At 42.0% G+C, this 21,904-nt stretch overlaps 1 protein-coding gene across 1 annotated transcript; it reads left to right on the forward strand.

Annotated features, from left to right (window-relative positions):
- The first annotated feature begins 47 nt into the window (after window positions 1-47).
- On the forward strand, window positions 48-10,678 carry ftr56 (finTRIM family, member 56). Its single transcript, XM_081375928.1, has 8 exons — window positions 48-690; window positions 830-925; window positions 1,042-1,275; window positions 1,497-1,644; window positions 8,259-8,404; window positions 8,487-8,571; window positions 8,654-8,784; window positions 8,869-10,678. Exons 1-8 carry the CDS (start codon window positions 118-120, stop codon window positions 8,986-8,988), a joined length of 1,533 nt encoding a protein of 510 aa, XP_081232054.1. The 5' UTR covers window positions 48-117; the 3' UTR covers window positions 8,989-10,678.
- The last annotated feature ends 11,226 nt before the right edge of the window (window positions 10,679-21,904 follow it).

Raw genomic sequence — 21,904 nt, forward strand, 5'->3', positions numbered from 1 at the left:
TAGGTATTATGAATGTTTTGCTCATTCTTTATCTCTCTATCACGGACCAGGAAATTACATCAGCTCTCCAGTTCAAGGAAAACGAAACTTTTGTGCTGTCTGTGTGCGTGTAGTGAAATGGCTGAAGCCAGGTTTTCTCAGGACCAGTTCAGCTGTCCAGTGTGTCTGGATCTACTGAAGGATCCAGTGGCCATTCCCTGTGGGCACAGTTACTGTATGAGCTGCATTACAGACTACTGGAATCTTAAAGATCCGGGAAAAGTCTACAGCTGCCCTCAGTGCAGAAAGACCTTTAGTTCAAGACCTGCTTTAGCTAAAAACACCATGCTGGCTGAAGTGGTGGAGCAATTGAAGAAAATTAAACTCCATGCTGATGTTCCTGCTGGAACTGGAGATGTGGAGTGTGACGTCTGCACTGGAAGAAAACACAAAGCCGTCAAGTTCTGTCTGGTGTGTCTGAACTCTTACTGTCAAAACCATCTTGAACAACATGATAATCTCTTCAACGGAAAGAGACACAACTTGATGGACGCCACTGGAGAGCTTCAGAAGATGATTTGCCGTAAACATGAAAAACTTCTGGAAATTTACTGCCGTACTGACCAGCAGTGTATCTGTATTCTGTGTATGGTGGATGAACACAAAAATCATGACACTTCATCAACTGCAGCAGAGAGAAGTGAGAAACAGGTAAGGACTGAAAGACACTGCACACTGACATGATTATTCCGTTCTCTTAGATGAAAACAAATGCAAAATTTACTCAAAAACAATTTGTACTTTCAGTTTCACTCATGTTTTTGTGATGTACTGTTGTTTCATCCAACAGAAACACTTGGGTGAGACACAGAGAAAATTCCAGCTGCAAATTCATGAGCGAGAGAAGAGGCTTCAGGAGCTGAAAGAGGCTATAGAGAATCACAAGGTAAGTTTGGAGAAGAACTGGTTTCAGACTCAGTTGAGAGTTATTTTCCAGTCCTACAGAAGGACAGCAGACTGTGTGAGCAGCAGTTAGAGGTCATTGTAATGTGTGTCCTACAGCGCACTGCACAGACAGCAGTGGAGGATAATGAGAAGATCTTTACTGAGCTCATCCGCTCCATTGAGAGAAGACGTTCTGAGGTCACACAGATGATCAGAGATCGAGAAAAGACTGCACTGAGCCAGGCTGAGGGACTCTTGAAGCGACTGGAGCAGGAGATTGATGATCTGAGGAGGACAGACGCTGAGCTGGAGCAGCTTTCCCAAACACCTGATCACATCCTTTTTCTTCAGGTTGCACCCCTTTAGACTTTTCATTAAAGATTACTTGCACAATGTTTATGTATATATATGTGTGTGTGTGTGTGTGTGTGTGTGTGTGTGTGTGTGTGTGTGTGTGTGTGTGTGTGTGTGTGTGTGTGTGTGTGTGTGTGGTGTGTGTGTGTACATACATTAGTAGTTTCTGTTTCTATGCTAAATTTAATTTCAGGTTGTTTGTCTTTGTGTTTGTGTAGAGTTTCCCTACTCTCCCTGTCCTTACTGGATCTTCAGACGTTCCTAGAATCACTGTCAGTTATAATGATGTAGGAAAATCTGTTTCTCAACTGAGACAGAAACTGGAGGATTTCTGCGGAGAGGTGATTGAAAAAATATCTGGCAGAGGTATTTAAATATACTGAAATATGATGTAAAAATACAGTGCTTAAAAATGATTACTGAATTCATATATCAATTGCAGCAGAGAGGTAGCCTAGAAATCTAGACGCACCCTAGCGGCAGCAAATTTAATTATTTTAATTTAGCTGGAAAAACCTAAATTGGGTCAGGCCAATCACATCATGTATAGAGTAGGCGGGGCAGGCTTAACATAATGACGACAGAGTTGCGGCGGTTCCCTGCTACTTGAAAACAAAGAATGGCGGCTGCATGGCGAACAGTCTTTCGAATCGGCTTTGGCCGCGACTCTGGAGGACTTGGAGTTAAGTTTTTCTTTGAGAAAAGAGCAAAGAACGGCACTGAAGTCATTCTTAAAAAAAGGAAGATGTGTTCGTAGTTTTGCCGGCCAGATATGGCAAAAGTTGAATCTATCAACTAACGTTAGCTCCGCTGTTGGGAAAACGCTCTGGTTGGTTGAAGCGCTGTCCTATTGAGTGCAGAGGGAATTTGAAAGACAGCCGTTTATCCCGCCCCTCGGATTGAGCCGTGTCTATGGTGAGTTGCCAGACCTAACATCTTGATGTAGGTCTGGCTTACCAGGCTAGCAGAGAGGACTAAAACAGAAAAAGTAGTTTTTGATTTAAAGGTATAGCGGAGGATGTTTTACTTCCTGGTGGGTAACCTAAACTATTGGTCCTCCTAATTGTCAATCATTCTGGTGAATCAATCAAACTTTTCTAAAAGTGGAGAGGGCGGGTCTTATCTAAAATTTGGAAAGATCCTCCGCTATACCTTTAAGAGGTAAGTGACAGGAGACTCATTTACTCCTCAAACTAAATTAACACATCACAAATCGTGATATGATATTGATAATTCAGTGTTTTAAATTCTAAACATAGTACACAGCACAAATGAGTTCACACCCTCTAACCCCCTCTTTAACAAGTTTAACAATTTTTCTTTACAGAGAAGACATCTTAGGGTTCCTTGAAGATAATGTTGTTTGGATGATCAGTTACCCAAAAAGCATCTCAGTAAGGGATAATGTACATCCAGCCGGTTGCTATCTCGGAATAAACCCCCTACAGGGTGATGATCAGCCTTGCATCAACCTACAGGCGGTTTATTCTGAGATAATAATCGGCTGAATGTACATTATCCCGCTTATTACATGGTTACTTGCCACAAGTAAATAATTAGACACGAAATATTGATCTGAGTTGAAATATTTTATTAAGTCTTTAAACGCAAAGCTTCTGCTGAGAGAGCAGTTGCTAGGGCGGCAAGTTCAAACTAGATGAACATTTAAGAGATATAGTCCAGTCATTTTAAGCCAAAATAGGGGTCAACCTTGAACAAATTGCAACAGAAGCAAACTCAACTGATTTTGTATCCCCAATATGTCCTGAGTAAGGAAAACAAAAACCTTGAAGAATCCCATTAGGGGAAAATTTCGAAAAAGACCCAAATATAACCTATTCATACGCCTATTCATTCTTTTTCTTACGTGAATAGGGTAAAAAAATTAACCTTTAGATATCACCATGAAAATTACTGAGTTGATTACTTACATCAAGACAAACAAAAAATGCATTACAAGTTTTGAAATTGTTAACATGGACAAACAGTGCATAATCTAATTCCGTATGAGCTAATTTGCATAAATACCACAACAGATATAAATATTGGGTCTTGCCAGGTGAAAATGTCTTGTTGAATCTTGTTGACATATAACAGTAAAACACTTAATGTTAAGGTCTGAATGGAACCCATTTAGGCTACCCATGAGCATTAATACATAGAGGCAGGAAGAAGCACTTTAGAAACCAGCCTTTATTAATGCTTCCCGTAGTGACACTCATGCTGTGTTTGCATACTTTACCACAGCTGAAATGAAATAAATGCAATATTTGTCAAACACGTTTCAGAGACATTTTCAGTCAATAATTTCTGTACTGCTCACATCGTCTGTTTGTACAAGTTCAACATAAGCCTATACTATTTAAATATTAATGTACAGTGGGGTCTACGCTTTATTTTTTTTATTTTTTTCAGTTTTAATATGACAATATAATATAGTGACTACATGAAAGAGATTTTACTGTTATAAATTAGTGGAACTGAAAGTGTGAGAATAAACACGAAACACATGTGATCGTTGTCATGCGGTGAATTCAGCCAATCATAGAACAGCTGTGTTGTCATCAGAGCTTGTGCAGCCGCTCTGGAGAAGCTGCGCAGAATGAACCAGCCAGCTGCTCTCGAATCGAAATGAGCCTGAAGGACTTAATTGGCTGGATCAGGTGCATTTAATTAGGGTTAAAGTTAAGGCTACGTTTACACGGAAACGATCTGAAGAGAAAACGCAAAAGTGATCACTTTTTATTCTGCGTTTAGACGAGCGTTATCGGGGGGAAATCTGCGTGCATATGGTGACGCAAAAGTGTGTGAAATTCAATGTAGTATGCACTCCAGGCGGCTAGGTGGCAATGTGAAGCACTGATCGGTGCCTTCACTGTCTAGCAAATTTGCGTTTTTACCATTTAGACGGAAACGCGACGGTGGAGCGTTTTTAAGATTTTCACTCTGGAGGGTGGTTTCACTTTTTTGCGTTTTTAAGCCCCGAAAACGCCGTCGCCGTCTAAACGAAAGGCACATCTGATAAAATATTTTTACGTTTTCACCCGCGAGTGTTCTCGTGTAAACAGGGCCTAAGCTCCAGAGTTTTGCACCCCTGGATTGGATCCAACCCTAATCAAACATGTCTGAATCAAGGTTTTTGGTTGAATTCAAATCAGGGACAAAACTCTATTCTTCTTACTATGTTAAACTTTCTTGGCTGCAATTATTGTTGGTTTAAATGATGGTTCTCTAAACATACCCCCATAATGCATTTTGTTCTTTTTTGACCCATATCAAATGCAGCAAAAACTTTTCAAAATACATATTTTTATTTTTATTATTATTATTATTATTTTCATAAAGAAATGCAATCATTAAAAAGAGAAACTATTCTGGTTCATTTTGACACTGGTATCATCTGAAAATTTGTTGCAAGTCAATTATATTTGTCACACCTCGGTTGTATAAATCACAGGAGGGTGAGGGGGAGGGTGAGGGTGAGGGTGAGGGTGAGGGTCAGGGTCAGGGTGAGGGTCAGGGTGCTTTAATAGTCCACATAGAAAGAAATCCAAACCAGGCAGGCAGGCAAACAAACAACCGCAACACATTGACGTGACCAGACAAAGGAGAAGAGTAAACAGCAACTTAAATAGAAAAGCAAACAAGGGTAATGATGACACACATCTGAACAGACTGATTAATTATAATCAGTTACCATAGTGATTAAAGTGTGGTGGGAAATTAGAACAAATGAGACATGTGACTGAAGATAAACAAACTAAAAGTCCAAACATAACAGAACAGTGACAGTATTTTACAAAAGCATTAAGAAGAAAAAAATATATACAGTATATACACTATATTGCCAAAAGTATTGGGACACCACTCCAAATCATTGAATTCAGGTGTTCCAATCACTTCCATGACCACAGTTGAATAAAATCAAGCACCTAGGCATGCAGACTGCCTCTACAAACAGAAGAATGTGTCGCTCTCAGGAGCTGAGTGATTCAAGCGTGGTACAGTGATAGGTTGCCACCTGTGCAATAACTCCATTCATGAAATTTCCTCACTACTAAATATTCCACAGTCAATTGTTAGTGGTATTATAACAAAGTGGAAGCAATTGGGAACAACAGCAACTCAGCCAGGCCACATAAAATCACAGAACGGGTTAGCATGCTGAGGCCCACAGTGCGCAGAAGTCGCCAACTTTCTGCAGAGTCAATAGCTATAGACCTCCAAACTTTGTGTGGCCTTCAGATTAGCTCAAGAACAGTGCGTAGAGAGCTTCATGGAAGGGGTTTCCATGGCCGAGCAGTTGCATCCAAGCCTTACATCACCAAGTGCAATGCAAAGCGTCGGATGCAGTGGTGTAAAGCACCCGCCACTGGACTCTAGAGCTGTGGAGACATGTTCTCTGGAGTGACGAATCACCCTTCTCTGTCTGGCAATCCGATTGACGAGTCTGGGTTTGGCGGTTGTCAGGAGAACGGTACTTGTCTGACTGCATTGTTCCAAGTGTAAAGTTTGGTGGAGGGGGGATTATGGTATATGGGTTTGTTTTACAGGGATTGGGCTTAGCCCCTTAGTTCCAGTGAATGGAACTCTTAATGCTTCAGCATACCAAGACATTTTGGACAATTTCATGCTCCCAACTTTGTGGGAACAGTTTGGGGATGGCCCCTTTCTGTTCCAACATGACTGTGCACCAGTCCAGTGCACAAATCAAAGGTCCATAAAGACATGGATGAGCGAGTTTGGTGTGGAGGAACTTGACTGGCCTGCACAGAGTCCTGACCTCAACCTGATAGAACACCTTTGGGATGAATTAGAGAGGAGACTGTGGGCAAGGCAGGGTTTTTCCTGCATAGAGAATTATGAGGCGCCCGCTTCCATCAAATTTGGTGCCGCCTCCGGCTCTTGACAAAACTCAGATAGGCAGTCACTGACGCATGCTCAGATACCCACCGTGACGGTTCTGTTGCAGGTTCCCGGCATGTGCCACTATCAAACTGTATAGTTTGCCGGTAGTGATGCGTGGGTCAGGCGGGCCAAGTAATAAAAAAAATATCATTCCAATTAATCAAGGGTGGATGAGAAATAAATAAAGACACGGAACACACATCATGGTAAAACGCAATGAACGTGCGTCACTCTTTTACTTTAGTTTTCCAAAACTTCAGGGAAAAGGGCTTGACATTAATGCTTGTCGGGGACACATGTTTTTTTTCGTCAATATCAAACAAATAAAATAAAAAATAGCTAGGGAATCACAGAAAATGTGAGGATGATTCTGGTTTTATTTCATTTAATATACTGTAAGTGGTGATTGATAGCGTAGTTGATAATAATATATAGGTCTACCTAATGTAGGCTACTGACGGTAACAAAGTTGCGCTGTTGAGGCTTGCGCATTTATTATAACATATTAGCCTATACAGTTAAGAAACATCACACGACCAGTGCTGTTTTCCTGAATTCCATCACGATTGAAAACGACACACTAATTTCATAACAGTTCAATAAACAAATAGGCCTAGTTAAAATTAAGTCACTTACATTTTAGACGCAATGACTGTTTGTTTTTTCAGCAGCGAATTTGTTCTGTTTCAGCAGCGAAAATAGTTCCAAACAAAGATCACAGCAAAACCATATAATGCATCTCACAGGAACACTCAGCCACGTTTCATTACTTAATGATTCAGCGTTTTGAACGAATTGGTTAAGTCAAAGATTCAATTACCCATTCATAAACTGCCTCATTCTGAATAAATCAGCCATTTGAACGAATTGTTTGAATGAATGACTCAATGACTCATTGAGTCCATCTACTGGCGGTTTAGTTTCAAAGTATCATTCTTTTCAACATTTCTTATTTGTATATTCAAAAAATATTTAAAACAATCTCATAATCTCATTTAATAAAGTTGTAATTTTTCAATATAAATGATTTAATTTGATTGGTAACAGACCTATAGTGTCTTATTATTCTAATTGAATGTATTGATCAAATTTAAGAATTTTAAATGAAAGATGGAGCATACAAATAATAAAATTAGGGGGAAAATGTCTTTTATAAAGGTAAAAAAATATATATTCTGATAAGAGTGTTTGACAATTTAAGTTTGAAGGGAGTAAAGCCTATGTTTAGGCTATTAAGGAAATGTAATTTTGCCAAAATAACTTTTATTTAAAATAAATGTTAATTTTAAAGCAGCTTACTTTAGTGAGATATGTTACTACCGTATATCATCATGCTTAACACTGAGAATTAGGATAATTATAATGTGATGATCAGATGCAGATATTTAAATCAGAGAATAGCATAGGTTCAGGCGGTTGGCGGGTGGATTATTTATTTTTAACAGCAGATTCGGGTGACTCAATGTGTACCAGATTAATGAATTTATCTTTAAAATGTACAAAATTTTCTTCCGGGGGGGCATGCCCACTGGACCCCCCTAGAGGTACCAAGCTCCACCAACAAAAAATACTGTGGGAAACATCGTATATGATGATCTACGAAAAATACAAATTTAATTATCTTATTATTAAAATGCGTACATAATCAGGATTTTACCTCCTCTGACTCGTTTTGAGCCAGGAAAAACCCTGGCCAGGCCTTCTTGTCCAACATCAGTGCCTGACCTCACAAATGCGCTTCTAGAAGAATGGTCAAAAATTCCCATAAACACACTCCTAAACCTTGTGGAAAGCCTTCCCAGAAGAGTTGAAGCTGTTATAGCTGCAAAGGGTGGGCCAACTCCATATTAAATCCTACGAACTAAGAATGGGATGTCATTAAAGTTCATGTGCATGTAAAGGCAGACGTCCCAAAACTTTTGGCAGTATAGTGAATATCCATATATCCTGTTTTGTCCAGAAAAAAATTTAAGATTCATAAATGTGCACTGCACACTCAACCACTGTAAACTTTTAAGTTGATAAGTTGAGATTAATTGAATTAAACACGTTTAATTTCACTGCTCTCTCAGCTGCTCAGACTATGGGTCCACGGCCCTCCACTGCAGCGGCTGCATCTTCTGTCCCTCAAGTTCGCGGCGTGCCTCAGTACAAATATGCACCCACTGTCCACAACCCTCAGCACATGAACACACAGCCTCAGGTTACTATGCAGCAGGTAAGACTCTGCGCAACATGTATCCCTTCACATGAAAGATGTGATTTTTGAGTTGAATCTTCTAAATTACTGTCTTTGTTAGCCTGCAGTACATGTGCAAGGACAGGAACAGCTGACAGCCTCCATGCTCGCCGCTGCTCCTCCACAGGAACAGAAGCAGATGCTGGGTAAAGATCTTGGAGTTGTCTGATTATTTGTTCCTCCCACCACACTATAAAAGGAGGTTAATGCTTAATTTTCCTCTCGCAGGTGAGCGTCTCTTCCCACTTATCCAGAATATGCATCCCAGCTTGGCTGGCAAGATCACTGGAATGCTGCTGGAAATCGACAACTCTGAGCTTCTCCACATGCTGGAGTCTCCGGAGTCTCTGCGCTCCAAGGTTGGAGGGTTTCTGAATAGTTGGTTTTGTATGGAAACTGTATGGAATGAAGTGTTTGAAAAGCATAAATGTTTTGTCTGACAGGTTGACGAGGCGGTGGCCGTACTTCAGGCTCACCAGGCTAAAGAAGCCGTTCAAAATTTTTTAACCAACTCTTACTGGCGTGCCAAGCGTTTAAGCCAAGGTAACTGTAAGAAAAAATGATGTGGACAATGAAGATCTCAAAGATGAAGTTTATTACAACATAGCAGTGGCAAAGTACACAAAGCACCTTGGGTTCTCCGCCGTCAGAATGAACCCAGAACATCAAAATCTACAGTTTACCACTCTTAATGTAAATTACGTTGCTCCTGTTGTAAGCCTTTAAATCTCCTTTGTAAAAGCTTTAAGAGGCATAAATAGTCCTCACTTTAGATGAGCTCACAAAAATAGTTAACTGAAAACTATTAAATATTTTATTAACCTGAATTAATCATGAATTACAGTAGGAATACATGTTAATAAATAATTTATTAACACACTGAGTAACTATTACTGTCTAAATAATATGTATAAATGTACATTTAAATAGATTATTAATCATTTACTTACACTTTCTAAATGATCTTATGAACCACTGACAATTCCTAAATAACTGGTTTGTAAATAATGTAATGCTTAATTTAGAAATGATAAATTGATCATGAATAAAGTATGAAAATACAATTATTAAACACATTAGATATGCTTATAAATCAGGAATAACACAGCTGTATTTATAAACTGCTTATTAATGTCTATTAATAATTTATAAATTATGAATTAACTAATTACTAATGCTAAACTAATGATTCATAGCATGCAGTTATTAAAGTGTAACCCAAATATTTTATTGAGTGTGGGTGAGAAAACATTCAAGAACCATCACAGCCAGTAGGAGTGTCCTAAAACGATTGTTAAGTTATCTGCAATTTGACGTTTAAACATAGAAGACAGAACATAATGCATTGGCAAATAATAAGGAAGATACTTAAAACTGTGTTTTAAGTTTGCCTTTAAGGCATAGACGGAAGTGTTAGATTCAGTATTGTAACACTGCATTTTTCAGGCTCTGTGTGTGATTATTGGGTGGAACAAGAGATGGGAGAGTTAGAATGAAAGAGGAAGATGAGTGCCAGAAAGGGAGTATAACTGCCACAAAAAAGGACACAACTGCATTGAAACTTAATGTGAGCAAAGATTTGAGAAGTGACTTTTTTTATTGTGACATGTATAAATGAATGGGATGTTGGGAACATTTTACTTAGCAGAACTCTTATTCTACAGTTCTGTTGTAAAGAATAAAGTGAGCATATGAAATAAGGGCGATGGGATAATGGAACAATGTATGTGAAACTTGATACCCCATGTCCATTTGAGTAATAGCTCATATTTTATTTTATTTTTTCAGTCTTGGTTTGGGTGATCATTTATGATGCCTTGTGTCAAGAATTCTGAGAGGAACGACCCAGATGCAGAATAAGCAAGGGGTGTTATTGACAAAGTAACAGCAAAGATAGGTGAGGTAGGAACACAGTCCAAACAATAGGGCAGGGCAAAGGGGGGTCGAGGGCACACAACTGGAGAACAGGTTGGTTGGACATGAGACAGCAAAGATGTGGCGGCCAAAGATGGAGACAAGGCACCGGCTCAGGGAACCAGAGGCTTGACAGTTGGTGATGAGACCGGACATAGAACCAGACTAGCTGGACCAGGAGAATCAACGGCCAGGATACGGGACAGGAACCAACATGAGACAACACAAGACAAGACTCAACAGGCCAAGACAACAAGAAATAAAAGCAAAATAAAACTGATAACTAAAACTAGAGAAAATCAAATAAATAAACTAAATACTGTAATAACCGGATCTAGCAAAATAAATAAGTAAACAAACAAGTCAAAAGAAATAAACTGGAAAATTGCAAAAAGAAATAAAACAACACTGCATTGAACTTCGATAACAAATATGATACAAGCATAATTCTGTTTAAGAATTATGACATGACATGCTTGTAATTAAAAAAAAATTATATATATATTATACCTTATAATATTATTAATATTATATATATAATATATATAATATTTCCCATTATACCTTATTGCTTAATAACAATTCATTAATTAATGTCGTAAAACATACATAAAAATGCTATTTCTTTCATTCTAACTATATAAATAATCAGGATAAAAATAAAATATTATTTTTATTTATAGTTACATGAAGTAAAGTTTGATTGATAACATTAAGAATCGCAAGAACAGCTCAGGCATAGGCTACTGCTGGGGTCCTAAGCTGGGACTCATCACTTCACCTCACTGGCCGAGGGTAAGTGAAAGCAATTTGTTAATGGTAATCCATGTCGAATGTGTTTTAGTAGTAATGTGTTTTAACGTGTCAATGGTTCAGGCGTTCAGCTCCGTTTCACGTGGAAGACGACGCTCAACACCCACAAAGTTATCATGATCAAATTGATAGCACGAGCACGACAGTCATAGTAATAATAAATATATTACAACTATAACAAGATTAGGTGGTTATCGATCACTAAATGAGGAACTAAAGGGAAAAAAACATTTGGAGTATTATCTTACTTTTCAGACACACTCTGGGAGCCGACGCTTGAAACAGACAGTGGAGGAGGTTGAGAGAGTGGAGAGCGCCAGGCTATAGGCTATGTCTTTTTCATAACTGAATCGAACGACAATAATATCGCAAATGAAAAAAGATGACACATGAGTATATTCAAGCAATGGCCAGCATATACACTCACCTAAAGGATTATTAGGAACACCTGTTCAATTTCAATATTATAAATGCAATCAATATAAATGCAATTATCTAATCAACCAATCACATGGCAGTTGCTTCAATGCATTTAGGGGCGTGGTCCTGGCCAAGACAATCTCCTGAACTCCAAACTGAATGTCAGAATGGGGAAGAAAAGTGATTTAAGCAATTTTGAGCGTGGCATGGTTGTTGGTGCCAGACGGGCCGGTCTGAGTATTTCACAATCTGCTCAGTTACTGGGATTTTCACGCACAAACATTTCTAGGATTTATAGAAAGAATGGTGTGAAAAGGGAAAAACATCCAGTATGCGGCAGTCCTGTGGGCGAAAATGCCTTGTTGATGCTAGATGTCAGAGGAGAATGGGTCGACTGATTCAAGCTGATAGAAGAGCAACTTTGACTGAAATAACCACTCGTCACAACCGAGGTATGCAGCAAAGCATTTGTGAAGCCACAACACGTTCAACCTTGAGGCGGATTGGCTACAACAGCAGAAGACCCCACCGGGAACCAGTCATCTCCACTACAAATAGGAAAAAGAGGCTACAATTTGCACGAGCTCACCAAAATTGGACAGTTGAAGACTGGAAAAATGTTGCCTGGTCTGATGAGTCTCGATTTCTGTTGAGACATTCAGATGGTAGAGTCAGAATTTGGCGTAAACAGAATGAGAACATGGATCCATCATGCCTTGTTACCACTGTGCTAGTCTCAGCCTCAGACGTCACGCCCACGGAACGTTGGCTAAACGTCTGATGCATATGGTACACTTAACTGAAAACACTTCAGGAATGTCGAAGTCGTCATCTGATTGGATGAATTTTATCGGATTTCCGGGGGGCGCGAGTGTCGCGTTTATTTTCGGTCTGCCGGGAAACAAAGAGCAGACGTGTGATTGCGGAAGAAAAACTGTTGTGTTTACATGAGTGACAATGAGCATTTATCAAGATCAGCTAAACGTAGGATTCTCAAAAGTATACGTACACGAACAGATCAATGACTTACTGCTTGTTTTCTTCTCCTTCTTTGATTTTCTATGCTGACTGACTTGTTGCACGCCGGTCTGTTGTTGTGGGGACATTTCACGCCCCGAAACGTGACGCTGAACGAAACGAACTGTAATTGGTTGTTTGACATGTCGGTCAAACGGCCTTATGGGCGGGCCTTGGCCAAAGAAAGCTGCCATGAATTCCAGACCTTCAGTCTGAAGGTCTGGCTACGCGAGACTACCACTGTGCAGGCTGGTGGTGGTGGTGTAATGGTGTGGGGGATGTTTTCTTGGCACACTTTAGGCCCCTTAGTGCCAATTGGGCATCGTTTAAATGCCACGGCCTACCTGAGCATTGTTTCTGACCTTGTCCATCCCTTTATGACCAACATGTACCTATCCTCTGATGGCTACTTCCAGCAGGATAATGCACCATGTCACAAAGCTCGAATCATTTCAAATTGGTTTCTTGAACATGACAATGAGTTCACTGTACTAAAATGGCCCCCACAGTCACCAGATCTCAACCCAATAGAGCAACTTTGGGATGTGGTAGAACGGGAGCTTCGTGCCCTGGATGTGCATCCCACAAATCTCCATCAACTGCAAGATGCTATCCTATCAATATGGGCCAACATTTCTAAAGAATGCTTTCAGCACCTTGTTGAATCAATGCCACGTAGAATTAAGGCAGTTCTAATAGGCGAAAGGGGGTCAAACACAGTATTAGTATGGTGTTCCTAATAATACTTTAGGTGAGTGTATTAGTTCTGTGAAACAAAGCTAAACAATGTTACTCAACTATCGAGAAGAAATAAAGCAACGTCGGCGTCCGATGTCAGGCCTTTCCGCTCCTTGAGTTCTCTCCAGCGCTGGTAAGCTTCTCTTCACTTTTCTTCACTTCACTTTGACTGTTCCCTGCTGGTGGAAAAACCTACTCAACCCAAGCTGCTGAATCCATAGCTGTTTTCAAGAAATGGCTGAAGACGCATCTTTTTTACCAACTAATGATCAGCAACTTGATCCATTAATACTAACAAGTTCTTTTCTCTCATATTCTATATCAGTTTGGGGAAAAAAATAAGGATACCTAAGTGGGAAGGGTCACAGCACTTGCATATTATTATCCTATTGTTAGTTTAATTGCTTCTATTGCTCTCCTCATTTGTAAGTTGCTTTGGATAAAAGTGTCTGCTAAATGATTAAATGTAAATGTAGCCCACTATGTGTCACATGCCTGTCCTGTCTTGTGCTGCACATGGGTGTTTTTGTTATGTTTGCCGTGTGTTCTTGTCTATTGTCTAGCCCCTCCCATCTTGTTATCTGATTATTTGGTTAATTTGTCCCACCTGTTGTGTTCGTTACCCTCCTTTGTTTGTTCCCCTATTTAGTCTCCTTGTGTTTGTAGTCTTGTGCTGGTTCGTTGTCCGAGTTACCTGTCCTTGATGTTCCTGTCTGTTAGATACCTGAGTTCTGAGTTTTTGTACTTCGTCTGTGTTTGTTTATTAAATCTCCTCTGCACTTGAATCCTCGTCTCTCGTTTAGTGTTCCGTGACAGAACGAACCAGCCATAATGTGGATTCAGCGGAGCGAGATTTTTTTCTCCAGAGGAGGATAAGGGAAATTCCATTTCCCTATTTGAGTATTTCTCAAGATGCGCTCAAAGGACTTTAGAGGAGGAGAGCACCATGTCAGACGGTGATCGGAGGAGGTGGTCCGGAAACGGAGGAGGAGAAGGAAGACCTCCTCTGTGACTATTCCGGTGGTCCCAGTTCCAGTGGTCCCAGTTCCGGTGGTCCCGAGTCCGGTGGTCCCAGTTCCGGTGGTCCCGAAACACAGGAGGAGGAGAAAGGTTCCCTCCGTAATTGTTCCGGTGGTCCCAGTGTCGGTGGTCCCGAGTCCGGTGGTCCCGAGTCCGGTGGTCCCGAATCCGGTGGTCCCAGTTCCGGTGGTCCCAGTTCCGGTGGTCCCGAAACACAGGAGGAGGAGAAAGGTTCCCTCCGTAATTGTTACGGTGGTCCCAGTGTCGGACGGTCCCAGGAAGGCCGTGTTCCTATTCTATGCAGGGGCAGTTCTGCATGCTTGGAGGAAGCACTTGAGTTCCGCCCAGCCAGACTGTTCACGAGCCTGTGTCTGTTCCTGAGCCGGAGCCAGTGTCTGTTCCTGAGCCGGAGCCAGTGTCTGTTCCTGAGCCGGAGCCAGTGTCTGTTCCTGAGCCGGAGCCAGTGTCTGTTCCTGAGCCGGAGCCAGTGTCTGTTCCTGAGCCGGAGCCAGTGTCTGTGCCTGAGCCGGAGCCAGTTCCAGTGCCTGAGCCGGTGGTGCCAGTTCCAGTGCCTGAGCCGGTGGTGCCAGTTCCAGTGCCTGAGCCGGTGGTGCCAGTTCCAGTGCCTGAGCCGGTGGTGCCAGGTCCAGTGCCTGAGCCGGTGGTGCCAGTTCCAGTGCCTGAGCCGGTGGTGCCAGTTCCAGTGCCTGAGCCGGTGGTGCCAGTTCCAGTGCCTGAGCCGGTGGTGCCAGTTCCAGTGCCTGAGCCGGTGGTGCCAGTTCCAGTGCCTGAGCCGGTGGTGCCAGTTCCAGTGCCTGAGCCAGTGGTGCCAGTTCCAGTGCCTGAGCCGGTGGTGCCAGTCCCAGTGCCTGAGCCGGTGGTGCCAGTTCCAGTGCCTTAGCCGGTGGTGCCAGTTCCAGTGCCAGTTCCAGTGCCTGAGCCGTTGGTGCCAGTTCCAGTGCCTGAGCCGTTGGTGCCAGTTCCAGTGCCTGAGCCGTTGGTGCCAGTTCCAGTGCCTGAGCCGTTGGTGCCAGTTCCAGTGCCTGAGCCGTTGGTGCCAGTTCCAGTGCCTGAGCCGTTGGTGCCAGTTCCAGTGCCTGAGTCGGTGGTGTCTGTTCCAGTTCCTGAGCCCTGGCCGCCCGAGGGGTCGTCTCCGCCCTGGCCGCCCGAGGGGTCGTCTCCGCCCTGGCCGCCCGAGGGTTCGTCTCCGCCATGGCCGCCCGTGGGGTCGTCTCCGCCATGGCCGCCCGAGGGGTCGTCTCCGCCATGGCCGCCCGAGGGGTCGTCTCCGCCATGGCCGCCCGAGGGGTCGTCTCCGCCATGGCCGCCCGAGGGGTCGTCTCCGCCATCGCCGCCCGAGGGGTCGTCTCAGCCCTGGCTGCCTGCACGATCTTCTCCGCCCTGGCCGCCAGATGGACTGACATTTTCGACATGGCCTCCCAAACTCTGTGGTCCGCCCTGGATTCCCGAACTTTGTGTCCCGCCCTGGACTCCTGAACTTTGTGGGCTTCCCTGGATTTCTGAACTGTCCATTCCCCTTGCCCCGCACTGGTCTGTCCCTCCCGTCCCGCCCTGTCTGTCCCTCCCGTCCCGCCCTGGTCTGTCCCTCCCTTCCCGTCCGGGTCTTGTGGAGCGCCTGGTAGCCGCTCCGTAGGGAGGGGGTAATGTCACATGCCTGTCCTGTCTTGTGCTGCACATGGGTGTTTTTGTTATGTTTGCTGTGTGTTCTTGTCTATTGTCTAGCCCCTCCCATCTTGTTATCTGATTATTTGGTTAATTTGTCCCACCTGTTGTGTTCGTTACCCTCCTTTGTTTGTTCCCCTATTTAGTCTCCTTGTGTTTGTAGTCTTGTGCTGGTTCGTTGTCCGAGTTACCTGTCCTTGATGTTCCTGTCTGTTAGATACCTGAGTTCTGAGTTTTTGTACTTCGTCTGTGTTTGTTTATTAAATCTCCTCTGCACTTGAATCCTCGTCTCTCGTTTAGTGTTCCGTGACACTATGTGTTGCTTTTTACTGTATCGGTGGATACTTCAATTGAAATTCCAAAGATTACTCCCCTTAAACATGCTCCCTTACTCTGCACTGTACAACTCACTGATTGTCCAAGCAAAGTGTGCCACTTTCTGCTGTTTTTATCACCTGCTTTTTTAATGCCTTGGTAAGTTTTAGTGGATTGATCACAATACTATCTGCAAACTTCATGAGTACCCTTAAAATCCTCCTTGCTTGTCCATGTCGGCATCCTGCCACTTTCACTTTTTCACATCAGTTCCTGATTCATTACTACAAGTTTTCTTTCTCTTTGGCAATTTTACTCATTTCTCCTGTATTCCTACCACTAGAATCTTCCTCCATCTCCGGATCATTTCCGGTACTTGAGCTTGAGTTTATGTTGGGGCCCTGCCTACACAACAAATGACCTCAACTATAACATCATTATGGAGTAGCACAAAATAAAAAATGTAAATATGCTTTGACGTTCCTAGAACAATCAATATGCAATATGCCTAGCCTATTTTAGAGGTAATATTACATAGAAATTATAGTATAATAAAATACAGGATGTGCTCTCTCGGTTGAGAGAAGATAAAAACCCTGAAATAACACTGAGCAATAAAGCCAGAGATGAACAGGTTTTTTAAATGTATTGTCATACCGGTGTCCTCTTATGTCAGATTCTTACATTTAATCAATAAATTCATTCAGAATAAAAAAACACAATGGCTATTACCAATCAAATAAAAACAGTATCAACAAAATCTATCTTTGTATTTACACTTAATGCATCTCAGACTCAGCATGAATGGATTTACATTGCACTTGTAATTGCATAATGTGTTAACTCATTAATTAGTTACTGTTATTTATTTACTTTTCTTTCAAAAAGTAAAGTGAGGAATTACTCTTAATTTTTCTTTAATTTAATTACAGTGACGTCCGATGTAATTCCTGTATAGACCATATATCAATTCTATATAAAATTGTAGATTTATCATCATGTTGATGATCATGTTATGTTAAAATGTAATGTAATCTTTTCCCCTTAAATACTGGTCAGTTCAATAATAATTTATGCAATTTTATATTATTTATTTGAAATAATTAAAAGAGCAGTTTCATGTCTATCTTTGCATTGTTCAACTGATCAAGGCTGATAGGGATTTAGAAAATGGTGAGTAATGGAATTATTAAGAAAAGTAATGGAATAATTTTGAGCGAGAGTGATTAGTTCAATCATTAAAGATGTAATTATAGCTAGTAATTCATTCTTTTTAGAGAAACTTACCCAACACTGTGCATAAATTATGTTAAGAGATTGTTTTAACAATTTTAATGTAGAAATATTAATAATAATAATAATAATAATAATAATAGCCTACTTTTTTAAATAAGAAACTAAAACCCGGGAACTTAATTTATTTCTACTATATCAGTTTAATATTCAGGGAGGGGGAGGAGTGTTTGGAAAACTTGTTTGGAAACAGTCAGTATTTCATTTTGTGTCATTAGTGTAAAAGTGTGTGTTTGCTGCTTCTAGAGCTGCTTAGATTGTTCACAGTTCTCACTCAGTGGGGTCGTGACATCATAGTGGAGATTCCGTCATGGCAACTGTAAACGACAGCTCTGACTCTGGTCTGCTGTTGGTGTGTTAGGAGTGAATAGATCGAAAGACTTTCGAGACTTTCTGCAGATATCGACGATATTGAATTCAATTGCAGCATTCTGTGTCCATAATGGCACTGTTTAGCAGTGTATTTAGACAACTGTTTGAGTGTTTTGGTCACATCTTGCGCAGAGAGGGGACACCTCAGAGAGCACAGCAATGTGCAGCGCAAGAATTAGCGGCAGTTGAGAAACTTCCAGAGGAGTGTGAGGCCTTCGACACCACTGCCAATGACAGGAAGTGCAGGAGGAGTGTTACGTCCCTCGTTAATTAGATGTTATTTGTCTAGTAATATTATTAGACGTAACAAAAGTTATATAATATAACAAAAAGTTAAACTAAAGTTAAAGAACTAAACTAAAAGAGGTAGAAAGAAACATCTTCAGCGTACGAGACGCTATGACTAAACTATACTAACTAAAACAAAAACATACATAATTAGCACCACTCCTAACACTAGTGCGTCTAATACATCTTATAGAAAACTATAGGTCGCGACCTGCTTACCTGACTCACAACCTCTCCCGTCAGTCTACACAATGTTGGACGATGAACTGATATGGAGATTTCATGACAGCAACAAACATTTAGCAGGCACCGCAAGCACGTATCAAGAGCACAAACACATTCGAGCACAAACAAACAGAACTGATCTAACTGCAAGATCATAAAAGCAGCGAACCCCAGACACTGATCAGTCTCTCAGACTGGTCTCTCGAACGAGAAAACCATCCTCACAGAGTGGACTCTTTCCCAACCCAGAGTCTATCTCGACTGTCGCCATTGAAGTTAGAGCCATTCATAAACTGCACGGCGACAGGCAATTGGTGGCGCGATTCCAGACGTCAGCATCCTACGTCAGCAGATTGACTGGTGGACTCTCCAATCGAGCTTCACACCTGAAACAAATAGAGTACACAGTCATACACGACACGCATATGCAGCAACATACGCAAGAACAAAAATTACATAGCACGGCGTACGTAACAGGGAGGAAGTGAGCTTAGGGAAGCTAGAGAAAAGAAAAAGAAGGAGAGAAAACGGAAGGAACAGAAGACCACAGAGCCAATGCCACTTCATGTAGAGGTCAAATCTCTACTACAGTCAGATGTTCCTTCCTAAAGCCAATAGAGGGAGAACCACCAACGGTTACAAGTGTCTCTGGACACCTCGCTCTACCAGCCGCTTGCTTAAAACCCCTGCCGCCAGTGACTAAACCTCCCGTGCATCCTCAGAAACCAGCTCCAGCACCGGAGGATGTGTTATCCCTGCCATGTTCTCTGCTTCAAGTGGATCCTCCCAAACTGTTGGTGGTTCCTTCATGTCCCAATGAAGTTGTTTCCCTCCAACGCTCTTCATCCCAGATGCTTCCATTGGTGGTTCCTCCACGTCCCACTCCAGCAACTGATGAATTATTTAATCTGAGACGTCCTCCCAGCCGCAAGCCTCAGCCATTTACTTCCCTGTTTGAGCCACCTCCACAACACATGCTGGTGGACATAGAGGATGAGGAAAACGAGTATGTGGAGTAAACAGGGAGCACCATCCGGGCCAGTACTTTACTCAAGTCTAAACTCCCCCAAACGTCGAAGGCTGAATTGAAACCGAGAAAGATGATTGCTTGGTTGGAGAAGGACAGTGAGGTGCAGGAGGAAGCGTGGACGAGCAAAGGTATGGAGGTCCAGGGCCCCACTCCAACAATTGATGAAGTCGTTGCTGTGAGACGTCCTCCCAAATGGAAGCCTCAGTCGTCCACTTCTTCCCTGTTTGAGTCACCTTCACAACTCAGCCTGGTGGATATAGAGGAGGAGGAGAGCGAGTATGTGGAGTACACAGGGAAGAGCATCCGGAAAATTTACTTATTCAAGTCTGAACGCTCCCAAAAGCCGGAGGCTGAAATGAAACTGAGAAAGATGTTTTCTTGGTTGGAGAAGGACAGCGAGGTGCAGGAGGAAGCGTGGGCGGACGAAGTGGAGGAGGTCCAGGAATTTAAGGAAGAGGAAGGTGAACCCAGTGAAATGGGAGACTCCACGGCCATACAAGTCCATTCGGATGATGCCTCTCAGGTCGATGAGCTCACGATGAAGCTCGTCTGTGAATCCTCTACTGACGGTCCCAAGAATGAGACCCAGCACAATGTGAACGTCCAGAAAAAGAGCAAAAGAAAAGGCCATTTGTTCTGTTCACCTGGGTGGAGGAGAAGGACAAGAAAAGGGAGAAGAAAATAATCAAGGAGAGGGAGTGAAGAGAAAAAGAGTTGCTGCTTGAACGATACATGAACAATCCGAAACTGAAGCACTTGTGGATCAACAAACACAACCGCAACTACAACTCCTCCTAATGAAGATCTTCATCCCTCTTCCCCTTTAATCTGTGTAAATAAAAAGGAGTGCAAACTAAAAGTTGAAAGATCCATGACTCTTCCTGACAATTAAAACACAAAACAAGTGTAATATTAAATGAATCAATTTGAACTAATTTGAATAACGGATTAGCTAGAACAGCAGCAGAAAGTGAATCATTCAATGCAGCTCACAACAGTGGAGGTCACAGATCATTATATTTTTTCTGATGTGGATCCATCAAATCCATCACCTCCATGCTCATATTTTCATGTTTCTTGTCTGCTGTTGTTTAGGGCAACAATTGTATATTTTTATAATTTTAATATATTGTATAATTTTATATTTTTTGTGTATAGTTTTACTTATAATGTCTCATTCAGAGTCAAATACTGCACACTTCTAGTCTGGCTATCACCAGACCAAGCTCAATCTTTTAATATTGAACATTAGTCTGGGGAGTATGCTCTGTATTTTCTACTGCACAAGAGGCGTGATCAACAGGCATAGTTCAAATGACTCTGTACCATAGACTGTGCTCTGTACACAATTGAATAGTCCTCTTAAACCAATCAGACCCACAATCCAGGTGACGTACTTTGCAGCGAAAACTTCAGGTAGGAAACGTGTCATCAAACGTGTTGGTTTGGAGCATTGATCAGCGGTTTGCAGAAGCAGCAATGGCATCGAGTGATTTTTGCAGGTTGTGCGAAAGTGAGTAGTATTTACACCTACTCGAGCGATTTGTTTGCTAAACTAAAGAAGCTATTGAGCATCGTTGAGAGGTTAAAAGGAATTGGATTGGATTAAACCCGCCAATAGCGCGCCCGGTGGATAAGCCAGTTTGTGATTGGCCCCAGCAAATTTGTAACGGAAGCAGAATAGAAAGATACATGTACAGGGCTGCGTTCAGCCCCGACAAAACATTGCAAATTACTTTCCTTGAACCCATTGTGCGAGTTCACTTTAGAACCGCGTGCTGTATAGAGCTGGTAAGTCCCGCCCCTTCCGTAAAACCCCGCTGGACCTCTAGGTTGAAAAATCGTCAATGTAAGTGAATGGGAGAAAATAATTATTTTCTGGTCCCGTTTGAATTTTGCCATGAATGTGAACATATGTTGACTGTGAATTTTTTATATAATCTTTCATGTTACGAGTTTGACAGTATATGGAATGATTCTTCGGCTAGCAGTGGTGGAAAAGACATAACGAGAAAGACTACATGTCGCCTATGTGACGTCACCCCATAAAGTTGACTTACCCGTGGTTTTCGCCACGCTCAACGATTTTGTCCTCTCCCTGAAAGAAGGCGGTGAAGTGCACCAAAGACACAGCCATGTTTAGCGGGATCCGTGAGCTAGTGTCCGTGTGCGAGTGGTGTTGACGTTTCAAACGCGTCGAAAGCAGCGAAGAGTTGTAGTCCACAAAGTGCTCTCACACAAAGTCTAACCGTATCAAACTATACCCGCTAAATTGTAGCATTCTTTACACGAAAGGTTATATAAAAAATTCACAGACAACATATGTTCACATTCATGGCACAATTCAAACG

Source organism: Scardinius erythrophthalmus (genome assembly GCF_964197995.2).
Source record: "Scardinius erythrophthalmus genome assembly, chromosome: 10".
In the NCBI taxonomy this organism is placed as follows: domain Eukaryota; kingdom Metazoa; phylum Chordata; class Actinopteri; order Cypriniformes; family Leuciscidae; genus Scardinius; species Scardinius erythrophthalmus.

What these genes read in the sequence shown, in the direction of transcription:
- ftr56 (XM_081375928.1), top strand. Translation starts at nt 118, where the DNA reads ATGGCTGAAGCCAGGTTTTCTCAGGACCAGTTCAGCTGTCCAGTGTGT. An exon ending in AGGCTATAGAGAATCACAAG is followed by an intron (nt 926 to 1,041) that starts GTAAGTTTGGAG and finishes TGTGTCCTACAG; the next exon opens with CGCACTGCACAGACAGCAGT. An exon ending in ATCACATCCTTTTTCTTCAG is followed by an intron (nt 1,276 to 1,496) that starts GTTGCACCCCTT and finishes GTGTTTGTGTAG; the next exon opens with AGTTTCCCTACTCTCCCTGT.